Here is a 27937-nt window from a genome sequence, read left to right on the forward strand (position 1 = left end):
TTTGCTTCTTATTTCAAATTACAATATAGACAATTATACTCTTTACAGTGACATTAGCTTTAAGGAAACATTCACTGCAACATGCTTGTATTGGTATTTGAATTTAGTTCTGACTTGGTTTTGTATTATTGAATGTAGTCATCATTTCTTAAATTTATGTTACCACATTGTACTTCTAATGAAAATTAAAATAATAAAATTTGAAGCAAATTGATTTTTCAGTTGTGCTCTTTTCTGTTTTTACTTAATAAATATCAGGAGACATCTGAGTATCACATCTGAGTATCTTTAAAAAGCACTCTAGGGGAAGTGGAGGGGAGGGGAAAAGGGAAAGATGGAGAGGGAATAATTTCAAAATACAATGCACCTGAATGTGAAGATGGCATAAGGGATTCCAATGAAAACTCTTAGTACGGAGTTGGAAATTGCAGGGAAAGAAAAAGCAATGGAGAAGGTTCTTCTGATTAAAATGTAATATATACAAGTCTGAAAAAGTCACTGGGCAATTTAGTTATATATTCATAAATATGTTATTGTCTACATTGCATTACCTTAAAATGACAGTTGAAGAACCATTGCTCAGTAATTTAATTTCTGGTAAGTAGTGCAGAAAGGTTTTCTCTTGTACCACAATTTAATAAGAAATTTGATACAGAGCAGGTCCACAAACTTGTGGTTGTATTGGAAAGGTTCCATTTGTTTGTTTGATTAATTGCTTTTTTTTTTTTTTTTTTTTTTTAAGGAAAAGCACTATAAAATAGTAGAAACAAAGTATGTGAAGGAAGGGAAAAAAAATCAGCTCAGCAGAGTTCCCTCCCAGGAATCACACATAATCTCCCCAAGCAAGTCTCTTTAACTGTGAAATGAGAGATTTGGACCAGATGATCTTTATCAGTGTTTTGATCAGTACTTTTATTTTATAGTGCGGTAGAACAGAGACTATGGATAAATGGTCACAAATGTGTATGGTCTGGAGGCCAGCTCAGGTTAGGATGCTGTTATATAAAGGCTCTATTAATGTTAGGTTTTGGACCACAACTCCTTAAACCCAGCAATGAGTTCTTAAAGGAACATAATTTCTCAGACTCCCCAGAAAACATTTCAGAGTTTAATTTGAGAAACACTATTCTAGACTCTAAAAGACCATTTGTCCTCAATGGGGGTGGGATAAGGATTTGTCTTAGAAAGTGAATAAAACACATTTGAAATGTATGAATCAGAAGGATGACACTGTTCAGCAATGTACTCACTACCTGATTTATGTAACTGTAAGCCCTCTGTACATCACCTTTACAATAAAATTTAAATTAAAAATGTATAAACCTCAGATATACATAAGTAGATACACCGTATATCTGCATTATTGAAATTTCACAGAGGGGAACAAATAGGAGAGAATATCTAAAAAGGCTCCTAGAAGACAGTATTGAATAAGAGAAAGATGAAACTGGTCTTGACTAAATATAGCAGTCAATGATATATTAACAAACAAATGAGAATTTAACACCAAAGGTTGAATAACTAGTAACCTTCTCTTGAAGTTAAGCTTAGCTGCTAGGTTGTTATCTTATTTATACTAGCAAGTTGAGAGTTTTCTAATATTTGGCTTCCAAATCAAATTCTGTCTTATATCCCCTTTCAATGTTTCTTTTGTGTAAAGATAAACATCAAATAAGAGGACTTCAGGTGTGCACTGGACAGGAAGTGACAGATTTCAAAAGTAACTAGTGCAAAAATCACTGGTGAGACTTAGCAGTAGAGCACTTGGCTGGAAAGCATAAGGCTCTGAATTCAAACTCTGGTACTGCCAAGACACAAAAAAATACAAAAACAAAAAACAAGGGAAATTCTATGAGAGGCTAATTGCACTGGGGCATGGTGGGGGGAAGGGTTACTCAACTGATGAAAACTTGTTAGGGACAGATATGAATGTTTCTTGGTAAAGTTAGGCCTTTATTAACATAGAATCCTTAGAATTCACTCCTTTCTAGTTGATACCAAGTATTTTCATCAATATTATTTTCAAAATATATGATTGAAATTGGAAGAAGTAGATGTTATTATTTTCATTAATTAGAAGAAATGAAAATACTTTAATATAATAGATTCTTGTATTTCAAAATTTGATACCACCAAGTCATATACAATGTATATTGTATATATATATGTAATATATATAAAGTTATGTACTATATACACATATAGTGCATATGTGTATGTTTATGTGACATAGAGAGAAAAGACCTAGTTTTATCATTATTGTCAAAACAAGTTCTGGTTTTGTAAAGAAAGCTCTTATTTTGGATCATGGTAAATTTCAGAATCTGAACATCAACTCTGAGAGTTAATGTACAGCATGCTAGGAGAATGTTTGAATTTTTTATCATTTATGTGCAATGTTTTCCAAAGTCTCAACTCCAATAAACATTACTTGGATTACTGGCTTCTTTGATACTTTACTTATATATGATTTAGTTCATATCTGACATTTCCCTGTAATGTTCTTAAGTAAAAGCTTGCATGGCTCAGTAATGAACATTTGTATTTAGTTCTTTAATGTGTTTGCAGTAAAGACTAGAGTTCTTTTCCCCGAGGAAGTAAACACACAGACAAGGTATGAGGCTCAGCTACTGTCCTGAAGGGAAACATATAAGTAGACACTGGAGTCACAGGGTTCAACCTCAAACACAAAAGAATTCTTCGACAGTGCTGTGAATTCAACCCAAGATCCTCAGCATGCTAGGCAAGCACTCTGCTCTTGAGAGCTCTATAGCTCAATTGTGAAGATCTGGTCCTAGATTTGTTTTTCTTCACCTAATATCAGAGTTGAAAACTGTCTCTCTCTCTCTCTATATGTATACATGTATAAACTGGACAATGAGATGGGTACCAACATGATATTTTCTTTTTCCTTTTTTTTTGGTGTACTGGGATTTGAACTCAGAACCTCATGCTTGTTATGCCATGATACTTTTGAGCCACATCTTTAGCCCCATTTTTCACTGGTTATTTTGGGGGTAAAGTCTCACTTTCCTGGGTGAGGCTGCACTGGAGCCATGATTGACCTACTTTTAAGTTTTTTTCATTGCTGATGTCTGCCTTCCTTTCTTGGAGATGAAGTCTCAAGGGGCTTGAACTCTGGGCCTGGGCACTGTCCCTGAGCTTTTCAGCTCAAGGTGAGCACCACTTCCAGTTTTCTACGAGATAAGAGTCTCATGGACTTTCTTTGCCCAGGCTGGCTTTGAACCGTGATCCTCACATCTCAGCCTCCTTTGTAACTAGGATTACAGGTGTGAGCCACTGACACCCAGCTATCTCAAGGACTTTTATGCCTAAATTGACCTGATGCCATCATCATCCTCAAAATCCCAACCTCTCACAAGGCTTGGGGTGGCAGGCACATGCTACTGTGAACTTATACTGAGGGTGACCTTGAACTGCAATCCTCCATTATTAGCCTCTCAAGAAGTTAGGATTACAAGCATGAGTCATCAGTGCCTGGCTAGGTTAACTCTTTGGTTTGGATTTTTCTGTAATTTGATATACACATTAAGGGACAATAATGATTTTTTTAAACCTCTGAAAGTAGAATGAAATTATGAGGATTCTTTATGTGTAGCATTTCCAGTTGAAATTTAAATAATAGTCTTCATAGGACCCTGGTTTCTCTGGTTGATCATTGTTTTTGTTAGCAGGAGTAATTACTATGATAACAGATGTGGGAAGGCAGGTTTAGGTGGCATCGTTATTTTCTTTGAGGAACAAGTGTTTGTGATTTAACCTCCAGATTTTTTCAGAGGCTATGAATTTGGTAAGCCAGGTGGATAGGAACCCTGCTATGGCTTCCAACCCTGCATGCTAAGCATCTGAATTGGTGTACAGGTGTTTTAGTTTGAGCACATGCTTGTCAATATGAGTAAACATAAGAATCATTCATATTTTGTCCTTATATATGCAGAATTCAAAGCCAAAAAACACACTGAAACTTCTGAGTGGGAAATATCATCAACATAACAATCTGATAAAACATTTAGGTTGAATATCTATCTTCAGAATGCTTGCCTATCCTGCTGATGGCCCTAGATTTGATCCCCAGCACTGTCAAAAACAAACTCCCAAATCCCCCTAAATCTACCTTCCACTATTGTCTTTTAAAAAGTTTGAGGCAAATGTGTTTGTGTTATTGATTGTGGTTAAATTAAAATAAATATTACTAGAAACTTAGAAACACTAGTCCTAGAAATCAACAAACCATTTATTATGAGAATCATTTTCTTTTGCATACATAAATTTGAATTGCCTAGGAAAAACATCAATATCTCAGTCAATATCATAAAAGCTAATTTAGATGTGAAGTCCTAAAATGATCTTATCCAATTTATTTTACTTGTTCTCTTTTTTATACATAAGAATATATTAAAATTTATATGTAATGCATTCTAAAAGAGTTTTTCCAATAAATGTCAAGTGAATTTCCTGTACAATAGAAAAGTTGTAGGTAGAAATGTAATTAGAAGTTCTTTTTGATTTACTGGCTTATGAAGCTGGTGATAGCTTTTGTTTAGATAAAGTAGATATCCATTACTTCATAGGATTATTATGAAAGATTGAATGAATTAATGTATGGAATGACTTTAGATAGGCTCTAGTATTTTATAAATGCAAAGTAAAATGAGCAGTCATTATGGTCGATCTGGGAACAATGGCATCACTTTGAATAAAAATGCATTGTTACTAATGACACAATCTTAATTGTGCTTCTGTTTTACAGGCACCTCATTCTGTCTTTTAGGACAGGCCATTGTTTTCTACTTACATTACAGTCACATTTGAAGAAACTGATGGAACAGCTCGTAAATTGGCTTCATCACAGTCCAGTTCCAGACCTTGGCACAAACAACGCACGGGCACAGAACCTACCACTAAGAAATGAGAAAGTGGCAAGAAATGACGAAAGTGAGGGCCCAAAAAGGCAATGAAGAGAAAGAAATGAAAAGCTATAAGAATATGACTTAGTATAAAATTTGCCACATCTTACCTAAGCAGTATGGGCAATGCTTTAAATTAGGATTCCAAAGCTTGCTTTTCATTTAGCTTGAAATATTATGCTTGAGCATTAACATTTGGAAATATACACATTTACCAGCTCACATTTTTTTTTAAATAGCAGATGGCTCTTCATTTGTTTCAAAATGTGTGCAAGCATCTGCTTTTATGTCACCAAAGAGAGATGAGATAATGTATGATGGAGTTTAATGTTCATAGGAAAGCTTCTACTTAATAATCAACACTTTATTAATAGCATAATCAAAATCTTTCCTGGGACATTAAATCATTTTTAACCAGCAAGAAAGAGAAGAAACAAACACTAAATGATAACATTGATGGTCTTTTTTTTCTGGAAAATTGTAGTTCTTCGAAAGGGTTTTTATTTTATCTTTAACATTTTTGCTTTCCAATTATTTGTTTATATTTCTTGCATTATTATTAGCTAGAAATTACTAGCATGATAAATAGAGATGAGAAACAGAGCCAGGCACATGTGGCTCATGAAATACTCTTAGCTACCCAGGAGGCTGAAATCTGAGGACAGTGGTTCAAAGCCAGGCGAGGCAGCAAAGTCTGTGAGATTCTTATTTCCCATTAACCAGCAAAAGCTGAAATTAGAGCTGTGGCATAAGTGGTAGAGTACTAGCCTTGGGAAAAAAAGCTAAGGAAGGGACACCATCAAGGCCCTGAGTTCAAGCTCCAGTACTGAGGAAAAAGAAATGGGTAGCAGAATCTAGGCAAGATAGCTCATACTTGTGATCCTAGCTTCTCAGGAAGCAGAGATCCATAGGATTCTGGCTCAAGGTCAGTCCAAGCAGGAAGTCCATGAGACTCCATCTCAACCAATGAAAGCTTAGTGTGGTAACAGACACCTCAAGGTAGTTTTTTTTTTTGGGGGGGGGCTTTTTGTCTTACATAAAAGTGAAGCATACCTAAACCTTCATTTATGGCTGTAAACATTTTTTCTGCACACACATTCATGCTGGATAATGGAAAGAGAAAAAGAATAGAGTGTATACTGTTGGTTGTCTTAAGAGGCTGGATTTGTAGATAGCCTTAAGAAGTGATTCTGTTCATCAAAGTTCACCTGAGCCTTGCAATATGTCCTATAGCTAAATATTCTAATAGATTCTTTAACAAATTGGTATAATAGATTCAGTCTGATACCTGCTTTGCCAGGCAAAATGAATAGTAGTAAGAATAGCAAGAGATGACTCCCCTCTGCATTGACATCTGTAGCCCCATACTAATACAGGTTTACATATGGAGGGCAGACTGTGGGAGGTGTAGAATGTCCAGATGTCCCAAGGGAAGAGTTTTTTTTTTTATAACTGTTGCCAAATTAGACTAGGCAGTTGGTAGCTGAAACCAGAAATACATTTTTTTAAAAATACATTTTTTTAAAGTTAAAAAATTAAGTACTTATCTAAAAATGATAATAGCTACTTTAAAATAGTATAGGACAAGCAAAACTTTCTATGAGAATTTTCTGCTCCCAAGCTTTAGGTGTCTGACCTATAGAGTAAAGCCTTCAGAGGACAGACAGGTAGAGAGCTCCTGGGTATGACTGTATTAAGCACTATAGCTACAGGCTTCGAGCTAGAAATGTATTCCTTAACATGAGGGGACATGTTTTTGCCTTTCTTCCAAGTAACTGCAGAGCCTCCTTTACAGGATTATAAGAGTTCAAGATCACTATTGTTTCACTATTTGATGGAAGCAAGAATGGCAGAGAACTCCCCAGGAGTATGGCATAGTAAGAATTCTTTCCTAGTGTGATCTAGGATGTGAGTGTGAACTTAAGTTGTGGGACATGATGACAAAGGGTGAGAGAAAGATGACAGTCCTGAGGGCAAGAGAGTAGGAAGAAAGATGGAAAAGGAAGGCAGCCAATCAGCATGCATCCCTGGGAGGGGTGTAGGGAGTAGATTTCTCATATATACAGACTGAATGAGATTATTTTCTGGGTTTTCTGTAATAGGGCAAAATGAAAAATAAGTAATGAACAACAAAAGAATAAGCAAACCATGCTGCTAAAATAGATTATAAATTATGTACTGTATTTAAAAAGAGTTTATGATAAGATACTGGATTATGCTAAAATGTTAATTTAAGTTTTGATAAATATGGTTTGCCCACGAAATTTTAACTAGGTTGAAACAAAATGATGTGAAATAAAGTAAGACAAGTAATGCACCAGCAACTTCATACTAGTAACCTTTGAATACAATGTAGTTATTGGATGGTCATTTCTTCCCAAAATCCTTCAAATTTAAACTCTGATAATGTATTGATTAATCATAGACATTATATGCTCCATGATACTGATCTTGAATATATTTTAAAAAATATTTTAAAAAACTGATGATAAGGCATTCTCAGGTTAATTCCAAATAAATTCCTATAATAATCATATATAAAGTGGACAGTAGGAATCTTTTTTAAAAATTTTCTTGTAAAGGATAGTAGGAATCTTAATTTAGCTTTCACTCTATGATTTTATATTATATTATTCATTCTAGTTTTACACAGCTTTGAAGTTGAATAATATTTAATCATAGTCAGGTTTCAGTTGATCATGCCTATAATTCTACCTACTTAAGAGGCTGAGATCTAAGGAATGCAGTTTGAAGTCAGACCAGGCAGGAAAGTCTGTGAGTCTTGTCTCCAATTAACCACCAAAGTGCCAGAAGTAGAACTATAGTTCAGGTGTTAGAGAGAGCTAGCCTTTACCAAAAAAACTCAGCAACAGTGCCCAGACCCTGAATTCAAGCTCCAGGACTGGCACAGACAAAACAAAAATTACTGGGCTGGGAGTGTGGCTCAGTGGTAGAGGGCTTGCCTAGCATGCATGAAGCCCTGGGTTTGATTCCTCAGTACCACATAAACAGAAAAAAGCCTGAAGCACTGTGGCTCAAGTGGTAGAGCACTAGCCTTGAGCCAAAGAAGCTCAGAGGCAGTACTCAAGCCCTGAGTTTAAGCCCCATGACAGGCAAAAAACAAAACAAAACAAAAATTTCCTATTTTCTTTATACTAAAGTGACTTGTGTATTTTTGATCTATCATTTATTGGTGACTTCATGCCTCATATGACTTGATTGGGTTGGTTGGTGGGTGTTGCCTGATACGGCAGCCTAGGAAAGTTACTTTGCCTACTATTCTCCATCTTTGATCTAATGGCCAGAAGAGGTCAACTGAGCTATGGACATGCTTGCTGGACTTTTCTCAGGGAGGATTCTCTTACATAAGTTTTCTTTGATATTCCCTTTCATTCACCTTTTAACTTTTGTTGTTTATAATCTGCTTAGCCATATTTGAATTGTAAATTGCTAAAAAAAATTGGAGTAAAATGTAAAAACTTGCAGCTAAAATTTAAGAAGGGATATCAAAATAATTCACAGTAAAATAAAAATTAAAAACACCTGTTTTTAGACAGCATAGTATAATTTATTATTTTTTGCATTATATTAGTACTTAAATTGTACCCATTAACTTTTTGTTCCTCCAAAAGCTTTTAACTTTTTAATAATCAAATTATTAACTCTCTCTTCCCTGGAGGGCTAATTATCCAGTTCTCCTCAGTGAAAGTGAATGGCTGAGATGGTACTGAGATTATGCTAAAATGGGAGAGATGGGCATTCCTTAACTGGTGATTGCTAGCTTAATAACCTCATTGTGCAGTGAATATAAAATGTGAAAAATTTCAAAAGCCAGACTTTACAATTTGTGAAAAATGTATAGCAAAGTGTTTTCTCCCTCCCTTGGCCTTTGCTTTTTTTTTTTATTTTTTTTATTTTTTATTCTACTGGTCCTGGGGCTTGAACTCTGGGCTAGGGTGCTGTCCCTGAGCCTTTTTTGTTCAAGGCTAACACTCTACCACCTGAGCCACAGCCTAGTTTTGTGGTTTTTTGGAGATAAGAGTCATGTGGAATTAAAAAAAATATATTTTATTGTAAAGATATTGTACAGAGGGGTTACAGTTACACAAGCAAGGTAATGAGTCCATTTCCATTGTTACCTCCTCCTTTGTTTTTCCCCTACCATCACTTTCCTCCCCACCTCCCCAACTCCTCCCTCTCCACACCCAGAAGTTGTAAAGTTCATTTTCAGTGTAGTGTCTTGTATATCTCATTGTTACAATGGGTCATCCTATATCCTTATTTTAGCATTTTGTTATTTCCCTTCCCCTCCCCAAATTAGAAAAATGCATCTACAAGATGCAGGATACCAGAATCAAATACAGTGACAACAGGGGTTGTACCATGGGTGAAGAACATACAAAGAAACAAACAAACAAAACAAATCACATAGTACATTATTAGTACTTTAAAAAGAACAAGAAAGATAAAATCTCATGTCCCTATCTTGGGCTTCATTTCACTTAGCATGAGGTTATATGGTCATATGTACATAGCTTTAGACCTCTTTTGCTTGTCCTAGACGTATACTAGTTATTGAAGATAAGAAATAATAATGGCCAGTAGACACATGAAGAAATGCTCAACTTCTCTAGTCATAAAAGAAATGCAAATCAAAAAAACATTGAGATTCCACCTCACCTCAGTTAGAATGGCTATAATCAAGAAATCTAATAACAACAGATGCTGGGGGAGATGTGGCCAAAATGGAACTCTACTGCATTGTTGGTGGGAATGTAAACTTGTTCAACCACTTTGGAAAGCAGTATGGAGGTTCCTCAAAAAAACTACACATAGAGCTCCCCTATAACCCAGCAATCTCACTTTTAGGCATTTACCCAAATGATCACAAACAAGGCCATACTAAAGCTACCAGTACAACTATGTTTATCGCAACACTATTCACCATAGCTAAGATATGGAACCAACCCAGATGCCCCTCAGTAGATGAATGGATCAAGAAAATGTGGTGTATATATATATATATTTTCATATATATACATATATACATATATATATACACACACAGACACATACAGACACAGACGGACATACATGCACACACACACACACACACACACACACACACACACACACAAAATGGAATTCTATGCCTCCATCAGAAATGGAAAGACTTGAAAAAAATTATATTAAGTGAAGTAAGCCCGACCCAAAGAAACACAGATCCCTTGGTTTCATATGGAATTTTTTTCCCAGGCTGGTTTTGAACCATGAGACTCAAATCTTAGCATCCTGTGTAGGTAGGATTACAGGCATGAGCCACTGGCACCTAGCTAGCCCTTGCTTTCTGCCAAGGTTTTAAAAATTTACTGTCAAGGCATAGACATGCATTTCATAGTTAATTAAAATATGTAATATTTATGTAAAAGGGATTATTTTCATAACTTTTCCTGATCTAAAATACTATAAAGTTAACCCTAAGTATTACCCTTCCACATGCCATACAGCAGTTTGTAAATTTTTGGTATATGACTATACATAGCAGGTTATAATTAAGAAGGCTTTCTTGATAAGTTAGATTCCCCCAGAAGAGTTTTGTCTTGTAAATGTTAAAACCCAGACAGCTGTTCAGTTATTCTATAATATGTTTTGTAAAATAGTTAATTTTGGTTTTGATATTTGAAATAATTGATAACTCTTGTACTTAAGATCCCTGAAACATTTTAAAACAGATTTTCCAAATTAAAGCTGCATCTCTTTTTCCTGACTTCTTTTTATTAGCATACATTAGTTGTACAAAATAATAGGTTTTCATTGTGACGTTTTAATACATGCATGCAATATACTTTGGTCACATTCAACCTTGTTACCCTTCCTTTCCTTAAATCCCATTATGAGGCTGCATCTCTAATAAAGTGTGCAACTAGAAAAAAAGGGTTAATTACCTTTTAAGATTTTGAAAAGAAAATGTTGGACTCAACTTTTAAACACTTAGTGGGAATGGAGGTTCAGTTATTCTGACTACTCACGGCATTCAGATGTTTCTGCCTTGAAGGGATATGGGGAAGTCATTCGGTAATAATTAGCGAAATATTTGTCCAGTTGCAGAGACCATCCGTTATTGTCTCCTAAACAAATCAGATAACAGGAAAGTTATAAACAAACATATAAGCAAAACAAAACAACAGCATCTGGGTGTTTGGGAAAATAAGTCTCAAGCTTGTTGATTATTTATCCTCCAGGAAGTTGGTGCAATTGTAGCAAGACGATGGGTCCCTAGTCTCCCAAGTTTAATAAGAGTGCAGTGATCCTGCCTCAATTAGTATGTAGACCACACCTGAACAAGAGGTATTTGAGACATACTAAAGTAAAGCACACTGCTCTTAGCACTTTATTGTTTCCCTAAATGTTCTTCAGTCATTCAAACTTACACTGGAGATATGCTAACATAGATAGGTGGCTGTGATTATTACATTTAGAAAAAAACAAACAAACAAAAAAAACAAAAACAAAGGGAAACACAACCAGTGTTATCTCATTCTTTTTTCAGAGATCTCATTCCTTTTTTCTGCTTAGGCATTCTGGGATTCAGTGATTATTCTCTCTTATTAAGCAAACAAACATAACAAATACCATTGTTTCATTCATTAATTTCATCATTATTTATTAGTGGAGTGCTATATTTTGGATCTTCAATAGCTCTAAAAGGCCTATGTGTTAAAAGGCCTGGTCTCAACGTGGTGTTATTGAGAAGCTCTTGAAACTTTAAGATGTGGGGCCTAGTGAGAGGTCTTTTGGACATTGGGGGTGTGCCCTCAAGTAGGACAGCAGGAGTCCTGCTGTTTCTTCCACTCTCTGTACTTTTTACCACCTCCTTACCTGGTCATGAAGTGAATGGGCTTCTTCTACACTAGATTCTGCCATCATGTTCTGTTTATTACAGGCCAAAACAATAGTACACGGACTGTGAGCTTCTGAACTGTTAGCTAAAACAAACCTTTTGTATTTTTTAATTTGATCTATCTCAAGTAATTGTTATAATAATAAAAATTTAATTAGTAGAGGGATGAGAAGAATATAATTTTCGAAGTGAAATACCTTAAGATGCTTTAGTTGTTTTTAGGTGTAAGGGAGAATAAAGACACTTGTGAGGGAATGGACTAGTGGAAAGGGATTGGAGCAGTTTTTCTGGAGGCCTTTGTGCATGGTATAAAACTATTTTCTTGGTCGAGATTTGAATGCGATTCTCTAGAGGTACTAAGTTTCTTTTTTGGAAACGGTTCCAGGATTCTTGAAAAATATTCAAACATATGAACACATTCAAATAATAATATTAAATATTAATAATAATAGCAGCCAGGTGCCTGTGGCTCACGCCTGTAATCCTAGCTACTCAGGAATCTGAGATCTGAGGATCATGGTTCAAAGCCAGCTCAGGCAGGAAAGTCCGTGATACTCTTATCTCTAATAAACTACCAGAAAACCAGAAGTGGCGCTGTGGCTCAAGTGGTAGAGTGCTAGCCTTGAGCTAAGAGTGCAGGGACAGCGCCCAAGCGCAAAGTTCAAGCTCCACTACTGACAAAAAAAAATTAAATGTAGCATTGCCTTTTGAAATTATTTCTGCCATACACAAGACAGTTGTTCTTGGGATGGCTTTGTACCAACAAATTCTTCCCCTTTCCTGCTGCACCTTCTCAAGAGCTATAGAATATTCTGGAAACTTGGTATCCTGAGATGCAGAGGGACTGATAGGATGGACCTTGTTCTTTCCTTCCTAAGGGGCTTAAAGTCTGGAGTTGGGGAGCAGCTACCAGGGACAGCCCTGGCTTAAGGTCTTCTTTTCTGAAATAGGATGTCCCTCAAAGCTTTGCCCAGTGAGTCACATTTCCCCAGAGGCACAAGAACCCTGTGGCCCTTCAGCACTGCAGTTAAGATCTTACATCTTGTGTTGCTTTCCTGAGTCTTGAGGGTACAGCCCTCTATGGATCTTTAGCTCCTTTTGTTTCTTGATGCTCTTCTCCACAAAACAAATCAATTCTATGTAACTTGATATCTGTGTATTTTGCTTTGTAGACTGAGACAAGTTGGTAACCAGAGCACAGTGAAGCTTCTTTGCGACCCTATGTAATAATTCATAATTATTACATAATTACATAATTAATCAGATAATTCATATGCCTTATTACTCAGTTCGAAATACTTCAACCTTGTTTAGTTACATAGATTTGGTAAACTCACTTCATATTCATGATTTCAACTCTAATCCACAAATTTGGAGATTATAGCTCTAGTCTATACTTTTTCTTTCCATTTTTCCTTTGCTTTTCTTTTTTATTTGTGAGAATCTTCTTGTGTAGACTAGGCTTGCCTTGAACTTAGATCCACCTGCCTCAGCCTTCTGCATGCTGGGATTACAGATATGTGCCACCACACGTCATTATCTAGCCAACACCTTTTCTACTGTGAGGCATAGTTTCCAAAAGTACCAGTTTCTAAAATGAAACTCATTATCTTTTTCTATATAAACTTCTTACTTTCTAGATACTCTGGATTTATGAATAGTTTTCACAATCTATCAAACTTCCCAAATCAGAAAGGTTAAATTTATTGGCATATACTCATCCTTATAACTTTCCTATTTTCCTTTCCATTTGTCCTTATTTTCCCCTTCCTTCCCTTCCCTGTCCCTTCCCTTTCCTTCCTTTTCTTTTCCTCTTCCCTTTCCCTTACCCTTCCCTTCTCTTTCCTTTCCTTTCTAACTTCCTTTCTTGTTGGTACTGGGGCTTGAACTCTGGACCTCTTGCTTGATTTTTTTTTGCTTATGGTTTATGCTCTACTACTTGACTCATACATCTACTGTAGAACTTTTCTGGTTAATTGGAGATGGACTCTAAAGACTTTTCTGCCCAGGTTGGCCTCAAACTGAGATCTTCCAGGTCTCAGCTTCCTGAGTAGTTAGGATTAGTGATATGAGCCACCAGCACTTGATTGTTACTTTATTTTATTTTTCATTTTTTGAAATTTTGCATTTGAGCTCAGGGCTTCCTGATTTCTAGGAAGGTTCTCTACTGTTCAATGAATGTCTCCAGCCTTTTTTTGCTATAGTTGTTTTGCTGTGGTCTGTGGTCTTTTCCCACCCTTGTTTTTAATTTATTTATAGCTAGGATGACAGATGTGTGTCATGAAGGTCAACCTTTTCAATTGAGATGGGATACCAAGAACTTTTCTGCCTGAGCTGGACTCTAACCATGATCCTCCTGACCCCCATCTTCCCAAGTAATTAGGATTATGGGGGTGAGCCACTGGCACCTAGCTTGTTTTTCCACTTCTCATTCCTCTATGAAGATTACATTTGGGAAGGAAAGGCATTCTATCATAAATACTTAGACTTGTAAAATTAGACTTCCTTTTAGAAATCCCACTAAAAATAAAGCCTGGAAAGATTATTGAAATATTATACTTATCAAATTCCTTTTTATTTAGCATTCCTTTTTAGTTTTTAAAACTTCTTTACTACAGAAGATTAAAAAATTAAAGTAGCAAAATAGTATAATGCCATGTCAATTCAGAGTAGAGAGACTTGGTAGAACTCAGTTATAAGTGTAAACTTCAGCTTAGGACTCCAAGAGGCCCCCAGGAGGCCAGGGGAGCCAGGACAGGAAACCCTTGGGCTCTGATAACAGGAGGATGACATCTTAGCTGAAGAGACAGGAAGAGGAGAAGGAAATTTGAAAGATTGCATTCATAGTGCCAAATGGAGCCCATAGCTTCCTGAGTCTGTTAGATATGTGGACACCTTCCTTCTCCACTCTGTTTCCAATTTAAAATACTTATGTTTTAGAAGTTGATAACTTAAATCTGTATTCTCAACTCTCAGCAATAAAGGTTCTTGGAACTGACAAATATTACCATTGGATGCAGTATTGGAATTTAAAGGAATTGGGGCTTGAATACAGGGCCTTTTGCTCTTGCTTGGCTTTTTTTTGCTCAAGACTGATGCACTGCCAGTTGAGCCAAAGCTCCATCTCTAGATGCTTTTGCTGGTAAATTGGAGATAGGTTTTGTAAGCACCCTTTTCTCCAGCCTAGAATGTTTTCTTTTCCTTGTTCTCCTTCTGAAGGGAGTGAAGATAACAAACTACCAAGAACACAAACACCAGTTGGGTTATCTGCCCCGCTTGCTTTTTAAAATGGTGGCAGTCCTATTACCATCAGAAAATGGGACTGTCTGGGGGAAGGGAATTCTGCGCAGACAATACCCTCTGTCCTCTTGTCAGGATTTAGTATTTTTGTTTTTAATTTTTGTGCCAGCCCTGGGGCTTAAACTCAAGGCCTAGGCTTGTCTCTTAGCTTTTTTGCTCAACACTGGAGATCTATCAATTGAGCTACAATCCACTTCTGGCTTTTTGCTGGTTAATTGGAGAAAAAACTCTCACACATTTTCTTGCTGGGGCTAGGCTTGAACTGTGATCCTCAGATCTTAGCCTCCTGAGTAGTAGAATTACAGATGAGCATCACTGACATCTGCTATGTCCAGGTGTCTGTAGACAGGCTGTCATGTTCATGGGTTGCTTGTCCTCAGTCTGTGCCACCCTTCTCAACTTTCTGGGGCCAGATCTCTTGGCTTGGCGCTCCCACAGCATCTGTGGTCCTCTGTGCTGTCTGAGTAGTGACACTTTCCACCAAGTCTTCACTAATCCTCTGATGTAATAATGATGCTTCACACACCCCTGCCTATGTGCTAGGATTTTAATCAAATTTCTATTTCTGCCTCTGAAAAGAAAGTGAAGAGGCAGACTCTCATAGTTTATGACACACAGCAACAAAAAGTAGCTCAATGTCTAGTTTTGGCTTCCTGGTTTAGTAGTCTCTGTTATAAATTATTAGAATGAGAAGAAAAAATTCTGAAGGCCATATAGAGGAGATGGTTCTGGTCAATAAAAACTTAAGAGTTTATCCAGGTGCCAGTGACTCATGCCTGTAATACTAGCGACTGAGGAAGCTGAGAGCTGAGGATCATGGTTCAAAACCAGCCCTGGCAGGAAAGTCCAATTAATCACCAGGAAACTGGAAGTGGTGCTGTAGCTCAAGTGGCAGAGTGCTCGCCTTGAGTTGAAGAGCTTAGAGACAGTGCCCAGGCCCAGAGTTCAAGCCCCACAACCGACTAAAACAACCAACCAAACAAACATAAAAACCAGAAACCCCCCCCCAAAACTTAAAGCTTTACATGATCAGCTCAATAGGACCTTGGGAACTTTCATGATAACCCTGAGAGAAGCTCCCATCTTGCTCACTCGTCCTGGGATTAGGTCAAAATTGATTCAGTCCCAAATCATGTAGAAGCTGATCCAAAGGATTATGAGGTTTCAATGTATGCGGAGTTCACATTTTGCCATCTCTCTCTTTTTTTAAAATTCTGGTACTAAGGCTTGAATCTAGAGCTTCATGCTCTCAATAGGCTTTTTCACTCATGGTTGAGTCATGCCTCTAGTCTGACATTTTGCTGGTTAACTAGAAATGGAGTTTTGCAGACTTTTCTGTTGGGGCTGGGTTCAAATCCTGATTCTCCAGGTCTCAGTCTTTTAAGTTGCCATGATTACAGGCTTGTGCCTGGCTGCTCTAGTTATTTTGGAGATAGGTTGTCACTTTTTCCCTGGGCAACCTGGGTTGAGGTCCTTCTATTCACACTTCCTGCCATAGTTGGGATAACAGGTACCTGGCCACCACATGCAGCATTTTTTGTTGAGATGAGTGTTTTGAAAACTTTTATGCCCAGTTGGGACTGAACAGCTTTCTTCTCCATTTTTATTTCCCATGTAGTTAAGATTACAGGTGTGAGCCACCAGAAGCCAGCCCTTTGGTCCTTATTATCATCTGCACTTACAGATGGATAAATTGATTCTAAGAACTTTAATCATTTGGCTTAAAACAGAATTATTAAAATAAACTAAAAATTTAGAATAGGTGCTGGTGGCTCAAGCTACTGAGAACACTGAGGCCTTGGGGGACTGAGATTCAAGGACAGTTTGTGAAGATTCCATTGCCAATCAACCAATCAAAGCCAGGCTGGAGGTAGAGGACCAGTCAAGCAAATTCAAGGCTCTTAGTTCAAACACCAATACTGACCAAAAAAAAAAAAAAAAAGAATAAAAATTTGTACTTTCTTTTTATTTCCAAGCTAAAGAAAGTAATCAGTTTATAGCATATATATCCCCAACATATATATCATATATATACATATATGCATATCCAATACATATATCATGTGTATATATATATATATTTAAATATATATATTTATATATGCAACTTCTGTGTTATACCAGTTTTAAATACTTGTTATTTTCTGTTTCTGTTATTGAGGTTTATAGAGGTTCAGAGGATGATACTTCCAACCTACAGTTCTTGGCATGCTAACTTTCAATGATGATAGAAGGCCTCAGATGTAGCCTTAGAAGCAATTTCTCTCTGTCTTCTGCCCTCCTATCTCTCATCCCTTTTCCTCCTCTCAAGTGAGTTATAGAAACCAGACAATCTTCTTTAAAGAAGCTCTCTCCTCAAAGCAAGTTACAAAACCTACAAATAAGGTTGTCATTTTTTCCCTCTGCCATTCTGTGTAGGAGCTGGCCAGAAAGAAATTCTCTGACTTGTCTTACCTTGTAATTTCTAATAAAATTCTTATTCCAGAAGAGGTCCTGTCCTATATTAGGAGGAAAGGAAAGTTCTTTTTTGGTTAGACCCAGAATTAGCTGAAAGGCAGGCTGCCTGAGTTTCTTTTCTGAGACTACTAACATTACTACACACTTTCATGTGTCACTTTTCTATATAGCTGTCCGTTCTTCATCAAATCTAAGCATGAAAAACAGTCCTCTTGGGTCTTTGGGATCTGTGTTTTTGTTTTTTTTTTTTGGGTCCGGTTGTGGGGCCTGAACTCTGGGCCTGAGCACTGTCCCTCAGCTCTTCAGCTCAAGGCTAGCGCTCTACCACTTGAGCCACAGCACCACTTCCGGCTTTTTTCTTTTTGCTTATGTGGTGCTGAAGAATTGAACCCAGGGCCTCAGGCATGCAAGGCAAGTGCTCTACCACTGAGCCAACTTCCCAGCCCCATGGGGGATCTGTGTTTTGAAAGCTCTGGCGTGACATCAAACTTTGATTAAATAAATGTGTTTGCTTTTCTCTTGCTAACTTGTCTTACTGTGGAAGGAAAGGGACAGGGAAAGGATGGTCCTTTCCAGGCACTTTTGTCAGAATTGTGTGAATAACACAAATATCCATTTAATTAAAAACCAAGAAGTAGTTATTAGTTTGAATTTAATTTTGTTATTATTTTTAGTCATAGAACCAATGAAGATTTTGCAAATCATAAAGTATTGCTGACAATTTTCAGAGCAGCATTATGAACTATTAGACATCTATAAAATTACAAATGAATCATGGAAGTAGATGGGTCATTTGGTTCCAGGTATGTCAATATATTGATTATTCTTTGTGTTTGTGTGTGAAACTGGTGCTCAAACCCAGTATCTGAAGCATGCTAGATTAGCATTCTACCAATACACCACATCTCAGCTGCTTATTGTATAAAAATAACATAGACTAAATTGTACCAAGTGTTTGTGCATCTGCAGAGAACCAGTGAGAAGTAGGCTTTGAAGTCTGATGAGGCTGCCAGGGCTGGTATCAGTCTGGGAGGAGCAAGGGCATTTGTTCATGTCTGTGTTCTTGACATTTTCACCCAGTCTTGAGAAATAGCAGGGAAGTAAGGTGAGACAGCTACTAGAGCATAGAGCTGTTTTGTGGGTGGAGCCACGCTGATGCTATGAAATTGACCACAGGACGTCCTGGACCACTTCATGATTATTTTCTTTATATTATTTAGTGTGTCTTGTATTTAATTGAGCCTTTAGAAATAGACTATTTAAGTTGCCATTTTTTAACCACTAATAGTGCTTAAAATTATAGCTTGGTGTCCTTTCCTAATCCTTTGTCTGTACCATTGCATTCTAGCCCTGTGATGTTTAAAGAAGATAAATACAGATCCTCAGAGACAACCCTCTAGTCCAACAAATAGAAATGATGCAGTTCACGCAGCATTCTTTGCTCTTTCTCATTGTTACTCTTTCTCTTATTTTCTGTTTTCTCTGTCTTTCTTTGTCTTTGTTTCTCTAGCCCTCTCTCTCTCTCTACATCTTTCTATTTATTTGTCTGTCTGTTGCCCTGTTTGTCTGTCTGCCTGCCTGTCTGCCTGTCTGTCTCTGTCTCTCTTCTCTCTCTCTCTCTCTCTCTCACACACACACACACACACACACACACACACACACACACACACACACACACACACACACACACACACACACACACACACACACACACACACACACACACACACACACACACACACACACACCCTCTGCCAGGAAGGAAATAGGAATTTCTGACCAACTGAAAGAAATAGGACAAACCTTGCATTTCCCTAGGTCAGAGTGTTTATTTTATGGAAAAATTTTAAAATAACAATTTCTTCCAACAAAAAAGTTTTTGTAATTAGGTTTTAATCTTCTTTCTGCCTCCTCAAGGTATTTCCTTCTTATTGTCCCTCACTTCCTCCCACTGGAAAGCAGGAATATTGAACATGAGAAATGTAGCCAACTATAAAGTTAGAATGTTAACATTTTTAAAGAAAATAGAAAATGTATGTGTTTCTATATTTTACATCTCCTAGTCTTGATATTTTAGGGATATACTGAGCTGTGAGCAAACTGCTTTTTTTGTACTTTAATAAGTTGTTGGCTAAAATTGTTATTGTTTTTTTTAATTGAGGCAACTTAGGGTAATGTAAAGAGCAAGTTAGAAAGAAAATGATATTTTTACCTAAAAGATGATATAATGATTCTGTGATTTAAAGCACAGATCCCTAGAAATCTGGTCTTGTCTGCTGTGTGAGCTTAATATTGTTGAATAAATGAGTGAATGAAGGAATAAAAATCTTTCCTTAAAAATACTCTAGAGAAAATTCAATCCTGTTAATGGTAAAATAAAATTCTAGGCTCTACCTTGAGATTCTGAGCAATTGAGCCAGTGTGGGGCCTAGAGAGTTGTGTGTTTTATGGAGCAAGTCTTAGAGGATCTGTATTATGAGATCTGCCACCATCAGCCATAGCCCTCCAAACCCTGCAATGAGGAGAGCTTGATTTAGCCACCCAAAGTCTTGTGTCCCAGAGGGGGCATATTTCTTTCTCTTGCTGACTGACGGCTATAGACAGGTAGTCCAACAGACTCAAATAAGATTCACACAGTTGGCCCTCAATACAAGGGCCTTTTGCATATGCTATTTTATTGCATTCATTAAAATTTTTTCTTTCCATGATTTTTTATGTATATATTTCATCTCATTATATTATGATAGGGAATAGTCTGAACCTATGTATTATTGTATACCTCAGTGACTGTGGGAGGTACTTTTAATATATAGTTTAAATACAGCTCTTCCTGGCTCTTATAAGTGTATAAAGTACATATTATGCTAAAACAATTCAAATGTTCTTTAACTTACAGTGGGGCTATATATACTATGTTGAAACTGTTCTAAGTAGAAAAAAACCTACTGGGGCTGGGAAGGTGGCTCAGTGGTAGAGTGCTTGCCTTGCATGCATGAGGTTCCTCAATACCACATAAGCAGAAAAAGCTGGAAGTAGCTCAAGTGGTACAATGCTAGCCTTGAGCTGAAGAGCTGAGGGACAGTGTCCAGGCCCAGAGTTCAGGCCCCATGACTGGCAACAAAACAAAACAAAACAAAAACTATTGAACATCATAGCTTAGCAGCTCAGCACACTAGAATATGGGATGTTCCCTTCCATGGTTGTATGGCTGGCTGGGACCTGTGGCTTGCTGTACTGCTCAGCACCATGAAAAAGTATTGTTCCATAATCACTCTCTAGGTGCTGTGAATTGTCATCATTGGGAAGCAAGTTTTATATTCACTTTGAGTGTCTATTTAAAAATGATTTCTGGACTCCAATCTTTTTTATTTTATATAAATGTATATATATATATATATATATATATATATATATATATATATATATATATGTATATTTTGTTGTTGTTGTTGATCCTGGGCTTGAATTCTGGGCCTGGGTGCTGTCCCTGAGCTCTTCAGCTCAAGGTGAGCACTCTACTACTTGAGCCACAGTACCACCTCTGGTTTTCTGTGGTTAATTGGAGATAAGAGTCTCACAGAGTTTCCTGCCTGGGCTGTCTTTGAACCGTGATCCTCAGATCTCAGCCTCCTGAGTAGCTATAGCTAGGATCACAGGTGTGAGCTACCAATGCCCGGCTTTATTATATATGCATTTCTAAAAGTAGGGTGTAGGATCCAGTTTCTTATGGTAGCCCTGTACGTGGCTCAGCTGCAGGTGGTCACCTGCAGGCTTCTTTAGATTTCCAGGGGCAAACCTGGGTTCCTTTTTTTTTTTTTTTGTCAGCCCTAGGGCTTGAACTCTGGGCCTGGCTTGAACTCTTCAGCTCAAGACTAGCACTCTATCTCTTGAGCCACAGCACCACTTCCAGTTTTCCAAGTGGTTTATTGGAGATAAGAGTCTCATGGACTTTCCTGCCTGGGCTGGCTTTGAACTGCGATCATCAGATCTCAGACTCCTGAATAGCTAGGACTACAGGCATGAGCCACCAGCGCACGGCCTACCTGGGTTCTTATGATGTCTAGGTTTGTTTTTTAGAGGTTGTGGGAATGGAACCCAGGCCCTTCTACATGCTGAATAAGTGGTGTACCATGTGTTACACTTCCAATCCTGTGTGTATGTGTGTGTGTGTGTGTGTGTGCTGGGCCTAGGGCTTGAACTCAGGACCTGGGCCTTGTCCCTGAGCTTCTCAGGGCTAGTGCTCTACCACTTGAGCCACAGCTGCACTTCTGCTTTTTTGGGGGGTAGTTTATGGGAGGCAAGAGTCTAATGGACTTTTCTGCCCAGACTGGCAGAACAGTGTTTCTCAAATGTTAGTACCCTGAGTAATTAGGAATAACTGAGTAGTTAGCAGGCTGTCATGAATCATCAGCTCCAGGCTACTCCTGGGTTTTGAATAATGAAAATTAAGGGAGTTGGATCTCTATCAGATCAAAGGAAGGTATGATGATTCTGTATAATATGTGGGTTGTTCTTTCATTAGGATGAAGGAAATCAGCAGTTAGGTTATAAAGTATACGCACTATTGGTTTATGCTTAATTCTCACATTCCCTTAACTTTCAGCAGTGATTTCTGGGACACAGCCAAGCATCTTGTATTCATAAAGTGATGATCCCCAAGAGGAGAAGATGCTGAGCCCCTGAGTCCTGGTTTGTAACCTGGCCAGACAGATCAGTTCATCAAACTAGCTGTGAGGGATTCCTTGAATTTTAATTTGCTGGATATAATGTGTTTTTTCTGGGGTCTTCATGTCATTGGAGGAACTGTCTGGAGAAATTTAGGCATCTTTTTAAGTAAATTGAGGCCACAAAGAAGCTATCTCTGTATTTTTATCTAGCAGGAAACATTCTGAAAGGGACTTCTGTGTGGAGGGTTAAGGACTGTTGTTTTTATTTTGCCTTAATTTTTCTTGTTTTTCAGTTGGTTTCTCTAAGTTATTTAAAGTTGGGTATAGAGATCTTCCTGACTTAGCCTGCTGAGCATCTGGGATCATAGATGCATAGCACTCAGCTTGTAAGCATTGTTGTATTAACAATACTTACAATTAATATGTTTATTAACAGAAAAACATATTTGAAAATAAAAATAAGTTTGTATTAGAGAAGGTAAAGGTTCCACTGCTTATACTATTTTGAGAATAATAAATAAAAGTCATTTTGAATAGATAATATGCATATTGTATGATATAATATAGAGTATATATGATATGTTATATATAATGAATATTGTATATTAATAAAATAATTTAGGGACCATATCATTTTTCTTCCTATATTTTCAACTTTAAGAAAAACAAACCACCAACCTCAGTAGAGTCTTCTGAAATAGAACATCTAACTTGAACATCAAACTGCTTGGCATTCTGACAGGTAAATAAGAAACCTATTTAGAAGATCTTCACTAGCCGTACAATGGACAAGGGTCTCATATTTAAAATATACCTTGAACTCAAAAAATTAAATCCCCCAACAATAAATCTTCGAAGAAAAAATTGCCCAATAAACAAGTGGGCTAAAGACTTAAAGAGAAGCTTCTCTGAAGAGGAAAGAAGGATGGCCAATAGACACATGAAGAAATGCTCAACCTCTCTAGCCATAAAAGAAATGCAAATCAAAACAACATTGAGATACCACCTCACCCCAGTTAGAATGGCAAAAATCAAGAACTCTAATAACAACAGATGCTGGAGGGGATGTGGACAGAAGGGAGCCTTACTGCATTGTTGGTGGGAGTGTAAACTTGCTCAACCACTTTGGAAAGCAGTATGGAGGTTCCTCAAAAGACTCCACATAGAGCTCCCCTATAACCCAGCAATCCCACTTTTGGGCATTTACCCAAATGCTTACAAACAAGACCACTTAAAGCTACCAGCACGACTATGTTTATTGCAGCATTATTTACTATAGCTAAGATATGGAACCAACCCAGATGCCCCTCAGTAGATGAATGGATCAAGAAAATGTGGTATATATACACAATGGAATTCTCTGCCTCCATCAGAAAGAATGACATTGCCCCATTTATTAGGAAATGGAAAGACTTGGAAAAAATTATATTAAGTGAAGTAAGCCAGGCCCAAAGAAACATAGGTTTCATGGTTTCCCTTATTTGCAATATCTGGTATATGTCTGAGTCAAGCAGAAAAGGTCAGATAAGGTGATGTTAGGGAAATGAACCCTAAGATATGTATTCAATTTTTTTCTTTCATACGATTGCTTTTAACACATTTATAAGATTATTTCTTTGTTGCTTTGTATGTCCCTCCCCCACAGTATAACCCCTGCTTTCACTGTATTTGATGTTGTTATAATTTGTGGAGGGGAAGGGGAAAAACAAATTGTTTAAATAAGGATACAGGTGGACCCATTGCAACAATAAGATGTACAAGTCTTTATATTGAAAACGAACTTTACAACTTTGGTGTGGGGGGGTGTGGGGTGGTGAAAGGGGGGGCAGGGAGGATTGGGTGGGGAGGGTTCGGTGGGGGGGAAGGATGGGAAGGGATGGGAAGGGGAAAGAAAGGAGGAGGCTACAATGCTTGATAAGAAATGTACTCATTATCTTGCCCATGTAATTGTAATCCCTCTGTACAGTATTTTCACAATAAAAAAATAAAGAAACCTATTTAGGAAATTATGGAATATTTAGTGTTTCAGAATTTAAAATGAAGGACCATTAAAAATTAAAAGAATCCTTTAAATTACTTGAGAACCTCCTAATCCTATTTAGAAATATACATCACCACATCACACATAAATAAACACTGCTTATCTAACTTTCATAGATTGGTGAATGCCAACTTAGAAACAAAAATATCTTGGGATAATAACAAATTCTATTTTTTAGTTTCTTACACTCTCTTCCTGTTTCCTTATCTTAGTCTGCTAGAACTTTCCCATGTCTATTGCTTGGAAGGGATCAACAAAGAAGTCCAATTTTTTTTTTTTAGTTATTTGTCCTTTATTTAGAAAGTTCAGCAAAATAACAAAGTATCAGTTTAGAAATAGTTTAATTTCGCTATAATTTAACATTCAAAAAATCTACTAAGTTATGATTTTTAACAACAAAATTTATAAAAAAATAATTTTACATTTATAAAATTTATATTTCACAATAAATTATTCATTTCCATTAAACCTGAAAAAATGTATTATATAAAAGCAAAAACTCAATTAGTCCAATTTTTGATATTTGAGTTTCAAATGCTTAAATTTCATTTTTGATCATAACTTTGGAAAATCGGAAAAGAGAAGAGTGGGGCATTGTTATCACAAACTGGACAAGAAACTTGAACCAGACAGGGAATATAGTGGGAATGTTTTTCTCCCTCTCTCTACTTCCCTGTGCGGAGTCTGGGGGGAAATCTTGCATTTCCAATACTGTTTTCTGAGTTCCTGGAGTGGGGCTGGCCTGGTGTCCTTGCTTCAGTAGAGTCCACATGTGGCAGGACCGGCCCACTTGCTACACAGTTTGGCTTGATGTCAGAGGGGTGGAGTGGAAATAGCTATGTAAGGGCCATGGCTGGAGGTCTAAGTATAACAATGTTCAGAGATATGCTTCCCATGAGCCACAGAGGGCTAAGCACACAGGCAGGAGAGGCTGGGTGTAACAGCACGCACTGCTGTCTGACTGACACAGTGATGACACCTACAGATGCTGGGATTACTGCATGTGGACAGTTCCTCTGCTCCTTAGTATTGTCCTGGTGTTCCTGAGGCTCCTAAGCTTAACTGCAATCCCAGAAGAAGGGAAATGAATATGACCTTTAACTGATTTGGTTTAGGTTTCTCTCACTTGAAAGAATGGGAGCTCACAATAGAAATAGCTTTAGCCATAAAGAAACAAAAATTTATATGAATAAAGATTTATTCACTGCAGAATGTGAACTGAATGTCATATATGCCTCAAAAGAATGCAGGGCTTTAATTTTACCCTCTTAAAGGGGAAAAAGGAGATCTTTCTCAAGGATTGTCATATGGACAAAAGAAAGCAAATACATAAAGTATTCAAAATAGTACCTTGTGCTTAGTAGGTGTTGCAAAAATATTAGACCTTATTTTTGCCATTATACTTGTCCTTTTACATTTGGAAGTTTGACAGAAGGTGTGCAATTGATCAAGATGCATTGTACTCTATGGATTTATAACCTCTTTGTACAACTACTTAATGAAGATGATGCATTGCACTCAGACTGATATGCTGAATTGAAACCACTTTGTACAACTACCTAAAGAAGATAAAAACAAGTTTGAAAGTTCATCTAATTATTCATACACTATCTTCTAAAAAGAAAATTAAGAAGATCTTGCTTTTTATTCTCCCAAGTTTTTCTTTTTTCTTTTGCTCAAAGCTAGTATTTCTACCACTTGCATTCAGCTCCACTTGTGACTTTTTTGTTTTGGTAGTTTATTAGAGATAAGAATCTCATAGATTTTCCTGTCTAGCTTAGTTTTAAACTGCTCTCCTCAGATCTCAGCCTCCTGAGTATCTAGGATTACAGATATGAGCCACCAGCACCTAGCTCTCTCCTGAGAAGTTTTAAGAAGATTTAATGGGAGGCCCCATTGTATTTTGAAGAGATTTGTTTGAAGAAGAAGAAGAAAAAAAACACGTAATAATTAATAGCTGGGCATTGTCTTTCTACCCAAACAAAATACAAAAAGAAGGCTTGGATAAATGTCCCCAAAAGTCTAAATGTTAAAGATGGCTGTAGCACTCTTTGGAGGTCATGGAAACTTTAAAAGATGGGGTCTAGTGAAGGTCCTTGGGTCATTGGGAACATTCCTTGAGGGTGGTGAAGTGAGTAGTTCTGCTTGGCCAAGCATTCCTGCTTTGATGTATTGTCCTGCCACAGGCACATAAGCAACAGGTAAACTAAGCATGAATTACATCTCTCAAACTGTAAGCTAAAATAAATCTTTCTCGACAAATAGATTATTTCAGCTACATGTAGTGATGAAAAATTAACCATTGGGAATAAATTCTAACCAAGCCATGACATTAGAAGATACAGATAATCTCTCTGTACTTCCATTTTTCTTGTTTGGAGAATAGATATAATCTAATATATCCAATTTCCAGTGAGGATGGGATGAAAGATGTGCTTAAAGCACCAGTAGTACTGCTTCTGGCACACCAGAACTACTCAGCAAATAGAAAATGCTCATAATTTCATCATCACAATGCTAATTAGATAAAACTTCTTATTTCAAGAAAGATAAAAAGGAACAGAAGATTGATTTTCAAACATAAAATATCCAGTGCACATCAAAGTTTCCAAATATTATGAATATTACTAGAAGACATCAAAGCATGTAGGAAAACAAAGCATATAAGGAAAGAGTTTACTACAGTTTAGACTTTGAATGTCCTTGAAGGGCCATGTGGCCCTTCATGAGGTAGGGTCTACTAGGAGGTCTTCACATTGAGGATGTGACCTTGAAGGAGGCTGTAAACTTTTCCTCTTTCTGTTGTCTCCTGTTGAGAGGAAGTTTACCTGTCTAGGAGGAAGAGGTTAGTCTGACAGGGGACTTCTGTAAACAGCTGTTGGTTAAATCACAGAAGTAATGTTGGCAAATTATCTCCTGGAAACAGAGCTTATTTCATGTACAAATGTAGGCAAATTAAATTGTATCAGAGAGTTTCTCTTTTTCTTGAAGTGCTGGGGATGGAGCTGAGGACCTTATGTGCTAAGCAAGCATTGATCACTGAGCTATATTCCCAGCCCTTATCTGAGAATCTGGTACTACTTTCACATAGCATTTTTACTACTGAGTCAGCACTCAGTTTGATAATAATAATTCCCAAATGATAATACTCAATTCTCTGTAGTCAGATTCCTTTCGCAATTTCCCAGAGAGATTCTCCCACCTATCCAAGAGTTCTAGTTGGAAAATGGAAAGGACTCATCTCCTTCTCTGGTTGGTCACAGCTGCACAAGTACAAGTCTGATGACCTAGAAATATATTGTTTTTGTGCTGGTACCAAGACTTGAACTCAGGGCCTTGTGTTCTTGCTTGGCTTTTTCACTCATGGTTGGTGTTCTACCATTTGAGCCACATCTCTAACTTCCAGGTTTTTGGTGGTTAATTGGAAATAAGAGCCTCACATTTATCTGCTCAGGCTAGTTTTGAACTAATATCCTCTTGAGTAGCTAAGATTATAGGTATGAGCCAATGGCTCTAGTTTATGACCTAAAATTTTTGTTTTGGTTGAGTAGAAGAGAAAAATGGGTTGGTGACACATGCCAAAAAGCATACAGAAATTATATGGGAATTAAATTAAATGGTATTACTGAGGGAAAAATTTATA

At 37.2% G+C, this 27937-nt stretch overlaps 1 protein-coding gene across 7 annotated transcripts in view; it reads right to left on the reverse strand.

Moving 5' to 3' along the window:
• Rxfp1 (relaxin family peptide receptor 1) overlaps nucleotides 1-27937 on the reverse strand; it is a 132612-nt gene that overhangs the window by 43929 nt on the left and 60746 nt on the right. For 6 of the 7 annotated variants that reach the window (XM_070012297.1, XM_070012298.1, XM_070012299.1 and 3 more), the window contains 2 exons: nucleotides 10958-11056; nucleotides 4817-4922 (listed from right to left, as the gene is read on the reverse strand). In XM_070012297.1, coding sequence (XP_069868398.1) covers nucleotides 4817-4922; nucleotides 10958-11056 — 205 coding nt within the window. Of the gene's footprint in view, nucleotides 1-4816; nucleotides 4923-10957; nucleotides 11057-27937 lie in introns of those variants that run through there. The other variant, XM_070012301.1, reaches the window with a different exon arrangement.

This window comes from Dipodomys merriami, unplaced genomic scaffold, assembly GCF_024711535.1.
Source record: "Dipodomys merriami isolate MVZ:Mamm:240054 unplaced genomic scaffold, mDipMer1.0.p SCAF_9, whole genome shotgun sequence".
Classification (NCBI taxonomy): domain Eukaryota; kingdom Metazoa; phylum Chordata; class Mammalia; order Rodentia; family Heteromyidae; genus Dipodomys; species Dipodomys merriami.